We start from the raw sequence: 17,550 nt of genomic DNA on the forward strand, positions 1-17,550 counted from the left end.
AGGGAATGTCCGAGGTGGGTGGGGGATTGGAATATGCTGGCTGCTTTACCGAAGCAGCAAGAGACAGAGACTACATAAAGCGGCTGGTTTCTATGATGTGCTGAGCTGTGTCTGCAATTCTCTGCAGTTAAATAACTTATAAAACCTTGATGCAAGCTAATAGCTTTTCTTGGTTTTGCAGCTACTTCACTATAATTAGAGTGAGAAATACAAATGCAAGATATGAAACCTTCCAGTTAAAGATAATTATTTTTCTTTTAAAAAAATACAGGTAATATGGAATTTCAACTCTATCCAACGCTCCAAGGAAAAACAAGCTGTGTTTGATTGGAAGTTTTCTGAAGTTCAGGTTCTGATTGTTGATGAGGGAAGTTTGGTATCAGTGAAGATTCTAAGTACTGTTTTAAACTTGCTTATGAGCAATGCCAATCTCAAAAAGCTTATAATCCTTGGTAAGTATCTGTTTTCACTTAGGAATATAATGCTCACTTTTTGCATCACAGATTATATAAACTAGGAATTCAAAAATTTGAAACTGAGGTTGCCTGTGAACTTTTCAAACAAGTTGTAAAAATCAAAGGAAGAGGTCACCATCTAAAGAGTTGCGTGTAGGCTTCCAACAATAAATAACACTACTGTGGTTTTATATCTTTTGGGTGTCATTTAGGATACTCTTGTTTCTGAGACTGTTAGTTCGTTTGCACTAATCAAGACTGTCTTGTCGGTTGAGAGAGGGACTTTTTGTTGTATAACATAGTTTATAATATAACATGCAAGTTATCCCAGTGCTCCCATGGTTATAGTGTTCCATTTAATTCATCACTTGATACTGGTAGAACAGAATGCATGCTTTGAATTTAGTACAGAATTGAAAAGCATTGTTAAACATAGGAATTTGAAGATACTGGAAGAGTGATTCTTCATAAATTTCTTTCTAAAATGTAATTACTTTTTCACTTGCTGCCTGTTGGTGTCTGCTAATAGTTAATTAGGTAGTCATTTAGAACTGATACCTACATAGAAGTCGCTAATATTTGGGGCCCAATCAGATGCACAGGGACATGACTTAAAGATGTGAAGGAAGTAATTTGTTTTTTTGATGTAATGTATGCAGAGATTGAAGAGAATTAAACAGAATTCTAAATTTCAGTAGGAGTGGGTAAGAGGTGTAGCCCGTTAAGTTAAAATGAGTTTAGGTATGTAAAGTATGAGAGTTTAATCATAATGTATTTAACAGGAATTTAGTTTCTTATAAATCATGGATGGAAAGCTGAGACATATTTATTTGTTCTGCTGTGTTGGAGCATCAGGATACGGGTATGTAGAAAATGTCTTCAGCTGCTTGAAATCAACCTCAAAAGTGGCCATTTCACACCTTTGAACCTACCCTATAATACTTTCACATAAAAGGTAGAAAACACAATGTATTCAATGATACATTAGTTCTGGTTGAAATTTGAAGTGAGCTTGTAAGGGGTAAATTTTGATATGGTTCTTCATAATACAGTTGCTTCCTTGGTCAACTTGTAAAATAATTACTTGACATTTATAACTTTTGTTTCTCCCTAGGTGATATTAGGCAGTTGCCTAGTATAGAACCTGGCAACATGTTGAAGGATGTATACTCCAGCTTGCACCAGGTTAGATGGGCCATCGAGCTGTCAACTAATCATCGTGCAGAGAGTCAACTCATTATAGATAATGCTGCTAAGTATGTTTTATTTCTTATTCGCATGTATCTGCTTCCATTTGTGCAGATAAACTTCAGATGGTTCACCTGTTTTTTTTAAAGAGTATATAAAATGATCAGATATTCTTACTTTAAAAACACAGACACGAGGAAATCTGCAGATGCTGGAAATTCAAGCAACACACATAAAAAATGCTGGTGAACGCAGCAGGCCAGGCAGCATCTATAGGAAGAGGTACAGTCGATGTTTCGGGCCGAGACAGGGTCGACTGTTCCTCTTCCTATAGATGCTGCCTGGCCTGCTGGGTTCACCAGCATTTTTTTTATGTGTGTTGCTAGATATTCTTACTTGTTCTTTTGCTTTACTTTTGGTGCTGCTTTGACAGCTGTTTTATTTTCTTTTGCATTGTTGGTCACCTTTTAGTTTACTTGAGTATTACCACCTTTATGCAAAAGGATGCCATATGCTAGATAAATTTAAACTGTGTAGTGCAACTTAGGTATTTCAAAATGAGTGTCCTGCTACTGCAATGACAAGATGCTTTTAAATCATTTTTCCTGTGTAACTGTATCGATGCCTGTCCCTTTGTTCAATGAACTGAGCAAGTTGGGGTGAAATCCGAATTCCAGCTGCTACTTTTGAATCATTAACTAAGGAGATGAGAAAAGCATTGGGAGATGGGGAGAGTGTGAGAAAGGTAATTTTAAAATAGCATGCAAAAATGTTGTCTTGATGTCTGAATTTCCTTGCAGAATCTGGTATTGTTATATCCATTCTTATTTCTAGAATCGCTGAGATGGGATGCAAGTCTGTTTATACACTGTTGGAGTACGATGCAGTGATGCATGTAACAAATGGGATAGAAATCTCAATTCCAACACCTGATAAAAAATTCATTCTGGTTTCCCTTGGATCTAGCCCTGTTGGTGAGCATGAACTTTATGCAATTTCATTTATTACTTGTTTTGGAAAATAATATTTTGATTGAAATACTTGTTAATATTGTATTTGTAATGGTTTTGTTACATCTTGATGTTAAATTCCAAAGTTCAAAGTAATTTTTATTATCAGAGTACATGTATGTTACCACATACAACCCTGAGATTCTGTTCCCTGTGGGCACACTCAGCAAATCCATAGAACAGTAACTACAACAGGATCAATGAAAAATCAAGTAGAGAAGTAGAGCGTAAAAGACAACAAACTGCAAATGCAACTATAAATAAATAGCAATAAATAACAAAAATATGAAATAACAAGATAAAGTCTCCTTAAAGTGAGTCATTAGTTGTGGGAGCATCTCAATAGATGAATGTAGTTATTTGTCCCCTTTTGTTTGAGAGCCTGATGGTTGAGGGGCAGTTTAAGGACATGTTTTCAGGATCATAAAGAGGATGCTATTGATCTAAATAAAAAGCATAAATAAGTTTTCCTCCTCTTACAGAAGTAATAAATTTAAAATACATGGCAACTTTTCAATACATTAATCTGGTTATGATGTCGTGGTGAGTGATAACAGCTTATTCTATTTCTTTTATTGGCAGCTCTTCGAGAGGCTATCACCATTTTGTTAAAAAGCGCTCCAGGACTTGATGATCCTGTGACCTCACAGTTCATTGCATTTAGACGGTAAATATATTTTTTGAAAAGTTGGGATTGAAGTTCACTGTTTCTCCCCCTAAATGTGCCACTACAAACACAAAGAGAAGTTAGATGAGGCTTGCTGTCATCAGTACTGATTTTCAGAAAAGTGAAGCCTGTATGCATACCAAGTAGAACAAAAATAGCGTGTAGTCCAAGATTTAAAATTTTCAACCTCATTAAGATTTATTCTAAAATGCACTATCAGTATACACTCTGTGGCCACTTTATTAGGTACCCAATAAAGTGACCACAGAGTGTATGTTCAAGTTCTCCTGCTGCTGTAGCCCATCCACTTCAAGGTTCGATGTGTTATGCATTCAGAGATTCTTCTGCACACCATTGTTGTAACGCGCGGTTTGTTTGAATTACTGTCACCATCCTGTCTGCTTGAACCAGTCTGGGCATTCTTCTCTGACCTCCTCTCATTAACAAGGCATTTTTACCCACAGAAATGTTACTCATTGGATGTTTTTTATTTCTTGCACCATTCTCTGTACACTATAGAGACTGTTGTGCATGAAAATTCCCAGGAGAACAGTTTCAGGGGTACACAAACCACCCTGTCTGGCACCAACAATCATCTCATGGTTAAAGTCACTTAGATCACATTTCTTCCCCATTCTTATGTTTGGTCTGAAAAACAACTCTTAGCAATGTCTGCGTGCTTTTATGCATTGACTTGCTGCCATGTTATTGACTGATTAAGATATTTGCATTAACAAGCAGGTGTATCTAACAAAGTGGTAACTGAATGTATTTTAGTGTTAAATTACAGTGTGTGAAAGAGGGTCAAAAAAGTACTTTAACTGTATTTCTTTGTAATAGGAAGAACAATTTTAACCAAATAACTCTTCTGTGCAATCCATGACTTACAACCAAATCTCTATTAAAAGGAAAAATTAGTGGCTTTAGCATCAATTCTCAAGCGAATGATCTATGACAACCTCTATTTTATCATTTTGGGAAATGCATTACCTGGCTCTCACTGGTTTCATTGCCTTTATGTGTAATCGTAGGCAGCAGCGAAGTGAAACCTCCTCAATGTGTGTTATTTTCAAACTTGTTTGTTATGTATGCACAATATTCCAATAAATGATGCATTATCTTCATTATAACTTCTGACTTTTTATGCAGGGACGATTGTGCAGTGATCAATGAGCTCTGCTGCAAACATTATTCAGGCCATTTGACCAAGTAAGTGCAATGCTAGGGTTGTAACTGGCTTGGTTTCTATTTTCATCATTATATATCTCACCTGATCAACTTTCAGAAGGCTTTTAGTATGTTGGTGTTTTTGTCCAAATGTTGCTGAATATTAAAGTTGCAGCCTTTTAATAATAGATGAGTAAAACACAGTTTGCAAAAGAGCGTGACAGCTATGGATGTACTGATATTACTGACTTATTATTTGCCTAAGTATATAGCAACATTAACAGGCTAACAGTAATACTCAAACTGGATGTTCTTATTCAGAACATGCAAACCTATGTTTATTAGGAGCAAAAATAGGACACTTATGTCCTGAGACTGTTCCATGATGTAATACGTTCATGACCGATTTACCTGTGAGCTCAACATTGCATTTCCATCTACCTGTGCAAATTATTCACCCTCTTGCTTTAGAAAATAAACTGCCTCATTTGACTTGGAAAATATTCAAAGAATATTGCTTCTGTAGGAAGAGAGTGCCAGAGACTCATTACCCTCTCAGAGGAAAAAAAGTTGCCTCATTATCCACAATGGGTGACTTTCTGGCTCTAGACCCTGTTAAATGAGCCATGGAGTTGCACAGCCTTCAGCCCATCATGTCTGGGCTGACCATCATGTCTTCCCATGTTAATCCCACTTTGAGTGCACTACTTCCATATTACTCTACACCACAGGTTCCCAACTTGAGGTCCATGGACCCTTTGGTTAATGGTAAGGCTCCACTGCATAAAAAAAGGTTGGTAATCCCTGCTCTACATGCTGGTTATTCAAATACCTCTCCAGATACCTCTTTAAGCAACGTTACAGAGTGGCAGGGTGGAGATGCATCTCTACAAAAGGAGATGCAAGGCACTCCTTCACTCCATTAGCCTGCAGGTCACCCTTGGGTAAGGTGTAGCACCTGCTTAGCCCCCCACTGATCGGGGTCATATGAAGCCATGGAAGCAAGTGGTGGATGGTTGTATGAGGGTACATATCACATTTCCTGGTTATGCAACCACTGATGCCAGGCAGGCCATCTCTGAAGAGTATTGATAAAGGCTGGAGTCACCTGAAGGTGGCAGTGGCAAGCCACTTCTGCAGAAAAATTTGCCAAGACCAATCATGTCATGTAAAGATCATGATCGCCCATGTTGTACGATGTGGCACCTAAATAACTTTTTCTCCTTCCGTCACCTCCTCAGGGATTACTAGTCCAGATACAAACTGTATTTGGTTTTTTAAAAAAAAAAGTCCCTTGATCTCTTTACGTTTCCTCCTCTCACTTTAACCTATGCTCGCTGGTTTTTAGACACCATTACCATGGGATACCAGACTCTAGCTAACCACACTCTCTATAGTGTGCTTCTCATAGACAGCTGGTAGCCACGTTTTTCCCCAAGATAGAGGAACCTTAAATTTGAGGGTATAGGTTTAAGGTGAATAGGGAAAGATCAAAAGGGATCTAAGGACCAGGTTTTTCCACACACATAAAAGTTAAAGTAAACTTTATTATCAAATATATATATATGTCACCATATATAACCCTGAGATTCAGTTACTGTGGGCATTCTGAGCAAACCTATAGAATAGTAGCTATAACAGGATCAATGAAAGGTCAACCAGACTGCAGAAGACAACAAACTGTGCAAATGCAAATTTTAATAAATAGTAATAAACAATGAGATTGCAAGCTAATGAGATAAAGAGTCCTTAAAATGAGATCATTGGTTGTAGGAAACATCTCAATAATGGACAAGTGAATGTAGTTATCCCCTTTTGTTCAAGAGCCTGATATTTGAGGAGTAGTAACTGTTCCTGAAGCTGGTGATGTGAATTCTGAGGCTTTCGTACCTACCTTCTACCTGATGGTAGCAGTGAGAAGAGAACATGACCTGGGTGGTGAGGATCTCTAATAATGGATGCTGCTTTTCTACAGCAGTGTTTCGTGTAGATGTTACTCAATGGTTGGGAGGGCTTAATGGAATATATGCTATATAGAATGAATTGGTAGAGGAGGTGGTAGAGACAGGTACAATAATAATGCTTACAAGACATTTGAACTGAGTAAGAAAGATTTTGACAGATATGGCCCCAATGCAGCCAAATGGAACCAGCTCAGGAAGTCACTATTGTCAACATGGATGTGTTGGGATGAAGGGCCTGTTTCTCTGCTATGTAACTCACAAGGGCAATTGGGGATAGGCAATTAAATGTTGGTTCAGCCTACAAAGTGCACATCTCTTGAACGAATTTGAAAGATATTGTAAATTAACACACAAAACCTCAACAGAAATAGTGATTGAGTCATGGCTAATGAGAAGATAAAAGGCAAGGGAGAGAAGTCAGAGGAGAGTAATTTTTGAAATTTTATACTCAAGAGGACTAACCTGATTTAATTACAGGATGCATTCAAGACAAAGTTAAGTAGATTTCTGGGTATGAAGGATTATGGGGTTAAGGTTTTACCATCCTCTGCTAGCGTGCTTCAATTATAAATGAGGGTGTTGACTAACATTTTGCTGAGCTGTGCACCAATTGTAAATCCCAGTTTTACCTTGTGCTTAGTGTGATGACACTCTTCGTGCTGTGCTTAAGAACCTGACACTCTATTGTCAATATTACTCCATTAATGGTGCTCCTGATATAGTAATGAAATTCCACTGAAGTAATCGTTATTGCAGTATCGTCACATTCTGATCTTAATGTGAAACGATATGCCAATTTGAAGTTTTATAATTTTCATTTTTTTACTTAAGAGATCATAAAAGAAAGAGTGACTTCCGAGTTGGAGATAAAGTGTGCTGTACGAGGAATGGATACGTCATGGATTTGACTGAAGAATCAACATCAAAGTTGGAGAAGAAACAAGTTCGCTTATGTAATGGAGAAATCTTTTTTATCATTGAGGTAAAACCTTAAACTTTTTAAAATTGAAGTGCATCTTTCCAATAGCATTTGTTATTGGAACAAAAGCTCGATGGTTGCAATGAACTGGGATTGAGAATTCACTTTTGGTATACTCTATTTACTTAACTAAAGAATTTTTTACAAGCGACATTATAAAAGTGTTCTAAATTAAAAGAACATCCTGCATCCCATCTTTAGTTCCCCGTCCTATGGCTATTCCCATAGTTATAGAGTCGTAGAACTGGACAGCAGGCCCTTTGGCCCATCTAGTCTATGCCAAACTATTGATCTGCCTAGTTCCATCGACCTGCATCTGAACCATAGCTCTCCAGAGCTTTTCCATCCAAAACTTTCTTAAATGTTGAAATCGAACCTGCATCCACTATATCCACAAGCAGTTCATTCCACACTCTCACCACCTACAGAGTGGAAGCCCCCCCTCGTGTTCCCCTTAAGCATTCATCTTTCATCTTTAAACCATGATCTCTTAATTGTGGTCTCACCCCACCTCAGTGGAAAAAGCTCTTGAGGATTTGGTGCAGAACATTACCCGGATCTATCTGGCTCACAAACTGAAGGATAAACTTCATCAGCCCGCTCTTGATCAGCAGCATTGACAATGCCATCAAGGAGCAGTGCACCATCTCATCAATGCCCAGTTTAAGTTTCAGTATTCACCACATCCATAATCCAATATGGACCAATTAACTGAGTTTCAGAGGTGAGCATGACAAGCCTTGACATTGAAACTACTTAATGGAGTAGAACAAGAAGAAACCTTATGTGTATCAAGGGGAAAATACTTTACTGGTTGGAGTCATATCCTGCACAAGATGGTTGTGATTGCTGAAGGTCTATCATTCCCATCTCAAGTCACCAAGACACTTGCCTCTCAGGAGAATCCTAGCATCAACCATTTTTAGCTGTGTCATCAATAACATTGTTTCCATTATAAAGCCTGATGTGGGGATGTTCAATAATCACATGATGTTCAATTCTGTTCTCAGTTCCTCAGGAATTAAGCAGTTTATGTCCAAGTATAGAAAGACCTAGACAACATTCAGGATTGGGCTGATGTGGAAAGTAACATTCATACCGCAAGTCCAGGCAATGACCATCTTCAATAATATATTAACTTGCCACTTATCCCTGAAATTCAAAGTCATTACCGTCTCCGAGTCCTCTACCGTTAGTTTCTGGGAGGATATCATGATTAATCAGAATCATGACTTGAACTAGCTGTAGCTCTGAGGGCTTGTCAGAAACATGGTGTCCTACATTGAGTGGCCCACCTCCTAATACTCAAGTCTTGGTAACTTTTTCCATCAAGTGCAAGAAACAAAACTTTCCTTGGATGAGTGCAGATATAATAGCACTTTAACTTCAAAACTATCCTGTCCGATTAACATCCTCTCAATCATCTGAAACATTAATTTTGCAATGATCTTTGCATCATCAATGGGGACAGGAGAGGTTCCGGAGGATTGGAGGGTTGCAGATGCTGTTTCTTTATCAACCTTCGTCAACCATGGGATTGACTTTAAAAGCCGAGAGGTAATGTTAGAAACATAGAAAACCTACAGCACAATATAGGCCCTTCGGCCCACAAAGCTGTGCTGAACATGTCCCTACCTTAGAACTACCTAGGCTTTACCCATAGCCCTCTATTTTTCTAAGCTCCATGTAGCCATCCAGGAGTCTCTTAAAAGACATTATTATCGTTTCCGCCTCCACCACCGCCACCGGCAGCCCATTCCACACTCACCACTCTCTGTGTTTAAAAAAAAAAACAACAACTTACCCCTGACATCTCCTCTGTACCTATTTCCAAGCACCTTGAAACTATGCCCTCTTGTGCTAGCCATTTCAGCCCTGGGGAAAAGCCTCTGACTATCCATACGATCAATACCTCTCATTATCTTGTACACCTCTATCAGGTCACCTCTCATCCTCCGTCACTCCAAGGAGAAAAGGCCGAGTTCACTCAACCTATTCTCATAAGTATGCTCCCCAATCCAGGCAACACCTTGTAAATCTCCTCTGCACCCTTTCTATGGTTTCCACGTCCTTCCTGTAGTGAGGTGACCAGAAGTGAGCACAGTACTCCAAGTGGGGTCTGACCAGGGTCCTATATATCTGCAACATTACCTTTCGGCTCTTAAACTCAATCCCACGATTGATGAAGGCCAATGCACCGTATGCCTTCTTAACCACAGAGTCAAACTGCGTAGCAGCTTTGACTGTCCTATGGACTCAGATCTCAAGATCCCTCTGATCCTCCACACTGCCTAGAGTATTACCATTAATGCTATTCTCTGCCATCATATTTGAGCTATCAAAATGAACCACCTCACACTTATCTGGGTTGTACTCCATCTGCCACTTCTCAGCCCAGTTTTGCATCCTAACAGTGTCCCGTTGTAACCGTTGACAGCCCTCCACACTATCACAACACCCCCAACCTTTGTGTCATCAGCAAATTTACTAACCCATCTCTCTGCTTCCTCATTCAGGTCAGTTATAAAAATCACAAAGAGTAGGTGTCCCAGAACAGATCCCTGAGGCACACCACTGGTCACTGGCCTCCATGCAGAATATCACCCGTCTACAAACACTCTTTGCCTTCTGTGGGCAAGCCAGTTCTGGATCCACAAAGTAATGTCCCCTTGGATCCCATGCCTCCTTACTTTCTCAATAAGCATTGCATGGGGTACCTTGTCAAATGCCTTGCTAAACTCCATATACACTACATCTACAACTCTACTTTCATCAATGTGTTCAGTCACATCCTCAAAAAATTCAGTCAGGCTCGTAAGGCACAACCTGCCTTTGACAAAGCCATGCTGACTATTCCTAATCATATTATGCCTCTCCAAATCTTCATAAATCCTGCCTCTCAGGATCTTCTCCATCAACTTAACAACCACTGAAGTAAGACTCTCTGGTCTATAATTTCCTGGGCTATCCCTACTCCCTTTCTTGAATAAGGGAACAACATCTGCAACCCTCCAATCCTCTGGAACCTCTACCGTCCTCATTGATGATGCGAAGATCATTGCCAGAGGCTCAGTAATCTCCTCCCTCGCTTTCCACAGTAGCCTGGGGGTACATCTCGTCCGGTCCCAGTGACTTATCCAACTTGATGCTTTCCAAAAGCTCCAGCACATCCTTTTCCTTAATAACTACATGCTCAATAGACAATAGGTGCAGGAGCAGGCCATTCAGCCCTTTGAGCCAGCACAGTCATCCACTGTGATCATAGCTGATCATCCACTATCAGTACCCTTTTCCTGCCTTCTCCCCATATCCCTTGACTCCGCTATCTTTAAGAGCTCTATCTAACTCTTTCTTGAAGGAATCCAGAGCATTCCACAGAACCATAACTCTCTGTGTGAAAAAGTTTTCCCTCAATTCCATTCTAAATGGTCTACCCCTTATTCTTAAACTGTGGCCTCTGGTTCTGGACTCCCCCAACATCGGGAACATGTTTCCTGCCTCTAGCGTGTCCAATCCCTTAATAATCTTATATGTTTCAATCAGATCCCCTCTCATCCTTCTAAATTCCAGTGTATACAAGCCCACTTGCTCCAATCTTTCAACATATGACAGTCCCGCCATCCCGGGAATTAACCTCGTGAATCTATGCTGCACTCCCTCAATAGCTAGAATGTCCTTCCTCAAATTTGGAGACCAAGACTGTACACAATACTCCAGGTGTGGTCTCACCAGGGCCCTGTACAACTGCAGAAGGACCTCTTTGCTCCTATACTCAACTCCCCTTGTTATGAAGGCCAACATGCCATTAGCTTTCTTCACTGCCTGCTGTACCTGCATGCTTACTTTCAGTGACTGACGAACAAGGACACCTAGATCTCGTTGTACTCAAGCTTTTCAGTCCACTGCAAGTCATCCCTACAATAGCCAAGATCCTTTTCTGTAGTGAATACTGAAGCAAACTCGTTAGCCTGGGAAGGCAGTCCATCTAAGAGAGGGAAAACTCTGATTTCAAATCTCCGCTGCCTTGCGGCCATATCCACTCATGGGAGAGGCCTCGGGAGTAAACCCTGAGGACAAATCTGGAGCTGGAGTCCCTAAGGCAGTCCAACGCTGCCTTCAACCTCATTCTGGCAACTCCTGTGACGACACCGGTGCCAAGTTGTATCAGTCCTTGCCCTTCCCTTGGATAAATCGGCGTGGAGAGGTGAGACTTGCTGCTTGGGCAACTGCCGGTCTTCTACAAAACCTTGCCCAGGCCTGCACCCTGGAAAGCTTCCAGGCGCAGATCCATGGTCTCGCGAGACTAACGGATGCTCCTGCCACCACCACCACCACTGAAGCAAAGTATTCATTAAGTACCTCCGCTATTTCCTCCGGTTTCATACACACTTTTCCACTGTCACACTTGATTGGTCCTATTCTCTGATGTCTTACCCTCTTGCTCTTCACATACTTGTAGAATGCCTTGAGGTTTTCCTTAATCCTGTCTGCCAAGGCCTTCTCATGGCTCCGTCTGGCTCTCCTAATTTCATTCTTAAGCTCCTTCCCGCTAGCCTTATAATCTTCTAGATCCCTATCATTATCTAGTTTTTTGAACCTTTCGTAAGCTCTTCATTTCTTCTTATCTAGATTTACAACAGCCTTTGTACACCACGGATTTTGTATCCTACCCTCCTTTCCCTTTCTCATTGGAACGTACCTGCTCAGAACCCCACGCATATATTCTGAACATTTGCCACATTTCTTCCGTAGGTTTCCCTAACATCTGTTTCCAATTTATGCTTCCGAGTTCCTGCCTGATAGCCTCATATTTCCCTTTACTCCAATTAAATGTTGCAGCTATATAGGACCCTGGTCAGACCCCACTTGGAGTACTGTGCTCACTTCTGGTCACCTCACTACAGGAAGGATGTGGAAACTATAGAAAAGGTGCAGAGGAGATTTACAAGGATGTTGCCTGGATTGGGGAGCATGCCTTATGAGAATAGGTTGAGTGAACTTGGCCTTTTCTCCTTGGAGCAACAGAGGATGAGAGGTGACCTGACAGAGGTGTACAAGATTATGAGAGGCATTGATCGTGTGGATAGTCAGAGGCTTTTTCCCAGGACTGAAATGGCTAGCACGAGAGGGCACAGTTTTAAGGTGCTTGGAAATAGGTACAGAGGAGATGTCAGGGGTAAGTTTTATTACACAGAGAGTGGTGAGTGCGTGGAATGGGCTGCCAGTGACAATGGTGGAGGCAGATACAATAGGCTCTTTTAAGATGCTCCTGGATAGGTACATGGAGTTTAGCAAAATAGAGGGCTATGGGTAACCCTAGGTAATTTCTAAAGTAAGTATATGTTTGGCACAGCATTGTGGGCCGAAGGGCCTGTATTGTGCTGTAGGTTTTCGATGTATCTTTGTTAATTCTGTCGTTACACCTACTCCCAGTTCCCCACAGACATACATTTACAAACTGTACACTATGGTTATTTGCCTTGGTTTCTCCAACAACTAACCGCCAAATACAACGCTGAATGGTAAATGTACTGTGCAAATAACTCTTTCATTGTCAACATGACTGAATGCAAGAGCACCTCCAACAGAACTCTGGGAATACCTGCACGCAGAAGGAACATAGAACATGGAACAGTACAGCATTGTACAGGTTCATAAGAACATAAGAAATAGGAGTAGAATAGGCTATCTGGGCCATGGAGCCTGCCCCACCATTCAATAAGATTATCACTGATCTGGCTATGGACTCAGCTTCACCTGTCTCTGCCTTTTCCTCATAACCCTTAATTCCCCTGCTGTTGAAAAATCTTAAATCTATTCACACTCAGAACCTGTTTAACACTGAGGATGCATTTCCCGGAAGTGGAGCGCTATGTAAATCAGAGCTATGCGGGGTCATTATAACATTACGTAAATGGACTTGTGTGCCTGATTTAAAAAGAAATCAAACTCAAGATATATGATATGTTATGAAACACCCTGATTTCCTTGGTTCTCCTTGGCAGCCAAGACCTCAGCTAATTCATAAGCCTTTTTCAGCTCCCTTCTCATTATCAGACACATACTTCAGATAAGTCCTCTCTTTATCAGCCTCATTCGTGGGTATCTGTTAGTACGCACTCCTCAAGTCCAGCACACTGAGCCATGTCACACCATTCTAATTAAACAGTCAACTGTGCACAAGTTGGAGCTCATTGTGAACTTCTCTGCCACTCATGTGCTGGGCCCTCAGTCAATCTGAAAGCACACACCACCCTCTGAACGTTCCTCGCAACCCACCTCGAACAAACGGGTCTCCCACCATTACGTATGCTACGACCGGTTCTCCCCAGCGTCTTCTCTCTCCATCGCCTCTCGAACAAAAGCCCCAAGCCCAACCTTAGTGTGCCTCACCAGAGAAACCTCCCCTTAATTCGACCATCCTAATTGGATGGAACACATTTCTCCTCATCTCTTATCTTCAACAGTAACCCAAACAAGCATGAAATCAGAACAGACTGCTCTTACAGAACTGTCAAAATGAAGTACAGGTGCATACAGCAAAACAGTAAAAATATGAACCAGGGCATTAAAGTTAATTTATGTATACACAGTAATCCATGGAGTAGCAAACACACAAACAGGCCTAACCTATACATCAGTGGAGCAGCAACAAATCGCAGCAGCAGGGAAGGGAAGTGGGTGGTGGTTACATCTTAGAAGAGGGAACTGGCTCCTCCAAAGACCTCCTCTAACTTTAGCTTCATCTTCAAGTAAGCATCGAGATTCGACTGCCTTTTTTTTTAAAGTTTCCTCTCATGAAGCAGTTCACGGTAGCAGGAAATCATGACAAGAGCACCTCTCTTTGCCTTATTGCTTTGCTCCCAGTCAGGGTCATTATCAATGAACTGGTCCATGGTTTGTGTGATTGTGGTGATGCTAGTGCTGAGGAATTTTGCGGTGAGGTTTCTTGCTGGTGTTTCCTCTTTTCCATCCGTGTCCTCAGATTCACCCAGGATGCGTTGCTCTTTCAATTCTTGAAGCTGTTCACTATTAAAGCTCTTGCTGTCTGCACTAGCTGCTTCACCAGAGATATGTATGATATGGAGGTTACTGCGCTGTTTATATCTATCAAACCAACGTCCGCTGGCTGTGAATATTATTGACATATCATCTTCTTGAATATAATTGAAGATGCTCCTTGCCTTTTCCATTATTATAAGCTGGTTTTGGGGCATGTTTTGTTGTGTTGTGTCATCCACCCATATATTTAGCCTATTTTCCATTCTTTTCAAACAATGGCTCCTTGAACAAGTCACCTTTGTTGATGATAACTTTAAGGTCATCATTGCAGAAGTTTTTATCTTGTCTGAATTTTTTTTATATAATTGTTCTGATTGTCGATATAGCCAACTTCAAAGTGGTGCCAACATCAACCTGACACTCACCGGATTCTAAAACGCCGTATCACATCCATGCTAATGCTTTTCCTAGACATGTTCGACGTACTACTCTCACTGGAAGTTGCAGGCCGTTTTCCAGATATTATGGGTGAAAAAGATGGAATAAATTGGCAAGGGAGTAAGAACATTTACACACGGGGAAGGCAGAGCATTACTAATCTCTGATTAGCTATGGGTGGCTCAGAGCGTACATAAAGTGCTCTCATTGGATGATTGAATGTTTACTGTAATGGTGGCCGCTTGTGAGAAGTTTTAAGTGTTCTTTAGAATGAATTTTTTCAGTAAAAAAATATTCAATAAAGAATTGAATAACCACATTGTAAATCAGTGCTATGCAGGTTAGCGTTCTGCAGGGTCTGAGTGTAATGGATTAGCTTCTACTACTTCCCTAGACGGATGATTCCACAGATTTACTCCTGTCTGGAAAAAATTCTTATCTCCTTCCTAAATCTATTCCTCTGAACTTTGATGCTATTTCTTCTAGTTCTGGTCACCTTGACCAGTGGAAACAACTTTCCTGCCTCTTCTTTAACTATCCCTTTCATAATATTGTACTTTACTATAAGATCCCCCATCATTCTTCTAAATTCCAGCGAGTATAAACCCAGTAGGCTCAATTTCTTCTCAGAGGCTAATTTCCACACACACACCCCCCCCACCACCATCTCCAGAATCAACCTGGTGAACCTCTATATACTGCCTCCAAGGCCAGTATATCTTTTCTCAAGTAAGGAGACCAGAACTGAACACCAGGTAGTGCCTCACCAGAACCCTGTATAGTTGCAGTGTGATCTCCCTGCTCTTAAGTTGAATTTGTCTATTGAGGAAGGCTGCATTCCATTTACTGCCTTGATAACTTGTTGCACCTACAAACCCACCTTTTGCAAATCATGCACAAGCACCCCAAGTCCCTCTGCACAACAGCGAGCTGCAGTCTTTCACAATTTAAAAAATCCGATCTTCCAGTTTTCCTTCCAAAGTGGATGACCTTGTACTTACCAGCATTGAACTCTATCTGCCAGACCGTTGCCCACTCATTTAACCTATCTATGTTTCTCTGTAGACTCTCCACATCCTCTGCACTATTTGTTTTTCCATTTAACTGAGTGCCAGCAGCAAACGCAGATACGCTACACTCTGAGGCCCTTTACAAATCATAAATGTATATCACGAACAGTGGTGGGGCCTGCACCGACCCCTGTGGCACTCCGCTCACTGACTGCCTACCAGAAAAAAATTGATTTATGACACATCCATGGCTAACGAGGGAAGTCAAAGCCAACATAAAAGCCAAAGAGCTTGCATATAATAGAGCAAAAATTAGTGGGAAGTTAGAGGACTGGTGAGCTGTTAAAAGCTCACAGAAAGCAACTAAAGAAGTCAATAAGAAGGTAAACATGGAATATGAAATTAAGCTAGCCAATGATATTAAAGAGGATACCAAAAGATTCTCCTAGTACATAAAAGGGAAGTGAGAGTGGATATCAGACTGCTGGAAAATGATGCTGGAGGAGTAATAATGGGGGACAAGGAAATGGCAGATGAACTGAATAAGTATCTTGCCTCAGTCTTCACTGTGGAAGACACTAGCAGTATGGTGGAAGTCCCAGGTGTCATGGGGCCATGAAGTGTGTCAAGTTACCTTTACTAAAGAGGAGGTTCTTGGGGAAACTGAAAAGTCTGAAAGTTGATAAGTCACCTGGACCAGATGGTGTACACACCAGGGATTTGAAGGGTGTGGCTGAAGATATTGTGGAGGGATTAGTAATGATCTTTCAAGAATCACTAGATTTTGGAATGGTTCCAGAATCATTAACTTGGATTTTCAGAAGACCTTTGACAAGGTGCCATACATGAGGCTGCTTAATAAGATAAGAGCCTAATGTATTACAGGAAAGGTACCAGCATGGGTAAAGCAGTAGCTGATTAGCAGGAGACAAAGAGCCGGAATAAAGGGGGCCTATTTTGGTTGGCTGGCGGTGAAAAATGGTATCCACAGGGGTCAATATTGGGAACAGTTCCTTTCATGTTATACGTCCACAATTTGGATGATGGAATTGATGGCTTTGTGGCCAAGTTTGCAGACAATACAAAGAAAGATGGAGGGCAGGTAGTGTTGAGGAAGCAGAGAGTCTGCAAAAGGACTTGGACAGATTGGGAGAATGAGTAAAGAAGTGGCAGATGGAATATTGTGTAGGGGATGGTCATGCATGTAGGTAGAAGAAGTAAAGGTGTATACTATTTTCTAAATGGAGAAAATTCAAAAATCTGAGATGCAAAGGGATTTGGGGGTCCTTGTTCAGGATTCCCTAAAGGTTAACTTGCAGGTTGAGTTGGTGGTAAGGAAGGCAGATGTGATATTAGCATTCATTTTGAGATGACTAGAATATAAGAGTGAGACTGTGATGCTGAGATTTTATAAGGCATTGCTCAGACTGCACTGGGAGTATTGTGAGCAGTTTTGGGCTTCTAAGAAAATATGTGGTGGTATTGGAGAGGGTCTAGAGGATTTTCATGAGAATGGTTCCACGAATGAAAGGGTTAATGTATGAGAACCATTTGATAGCTCTGGTCCTTTAGTCATTGGAGTTTGGAAGAATGGTGGGGGGAGGAGGAACTTATTGAAACCTATCAAATATTGAACAGCCTAGACAGAGTGGATGTGGAGAAGATGTTTC

General features: G+C 40.9%; 1 protein-coding gene and 1 long non-coding RNA gene across 4 annotated transcripts in view; one reads left to right on the forward strand and one right to left on the reverse strand.

Moving 5' to 3' along the window:
* The window catches only part of LOC134351526 (uncharacterized), a 29,870-nt gene extending 16,070 nt beyond the window's left edge, over positions 1-13,800 (reverse strand). The window contains exon 1 of the long non-coding RNA XR_010019166.1: positions 13,710-13,800. This is a non-coding gene — a long non-coding RNA (uncharacterized LOC134351526). The remainder of the gene's footprint in view (positions 1-13,709) is intronic.
* The window catches only part of helb (helicase (DNA) B), a 57,271-nt gene that overhangs the window by 21,313 nt on the left and 18,408 nt on the right, over positions 1-17,550 (forward strand). For all 3 annotated transcript variants that reach the window (XM_063057785.1, XM_063057786.1, XM_063057784.1), the window contains 6 exons: positions 272-452; positions 1,570-1,711; positions 2,478-2,617; positions 3,236-3,320; positions 4,470-4,529; positions 7,283-7,433. In XM_063057785.1, coding sequence (XP_062913855.1) covers positions 272-452; positions 1,570-1,711; positions 2,478-2,617; positions 3,236-3,320; positions 4,470-4,529; positions 7,283-7,433 — 759 coding nt within the window. The remainder of the gene's footprint in view (positions 1-271; positions 453-1,569; positions 1,712-2,477; positions 2,618-3,235; positions 3,321-4,469; positions 4,530-7,282; positions 7,434-17,550) is intronic.

This window comes from Mobula hypostoma, chromosome 9, assembly GCF_963921235.1.
Source record: "Mobula hypostoma chromosome 9, sMobHyp1.1, whole genome shotgun sequence".
In the NCBI taxonomy this organism is placed as follows: Eukaryota; Metazoa; Chordata; class Chondrichthyes; order Myliobatiformes; family Myliobatidae; genus Mobula; species Mobula hypostoma.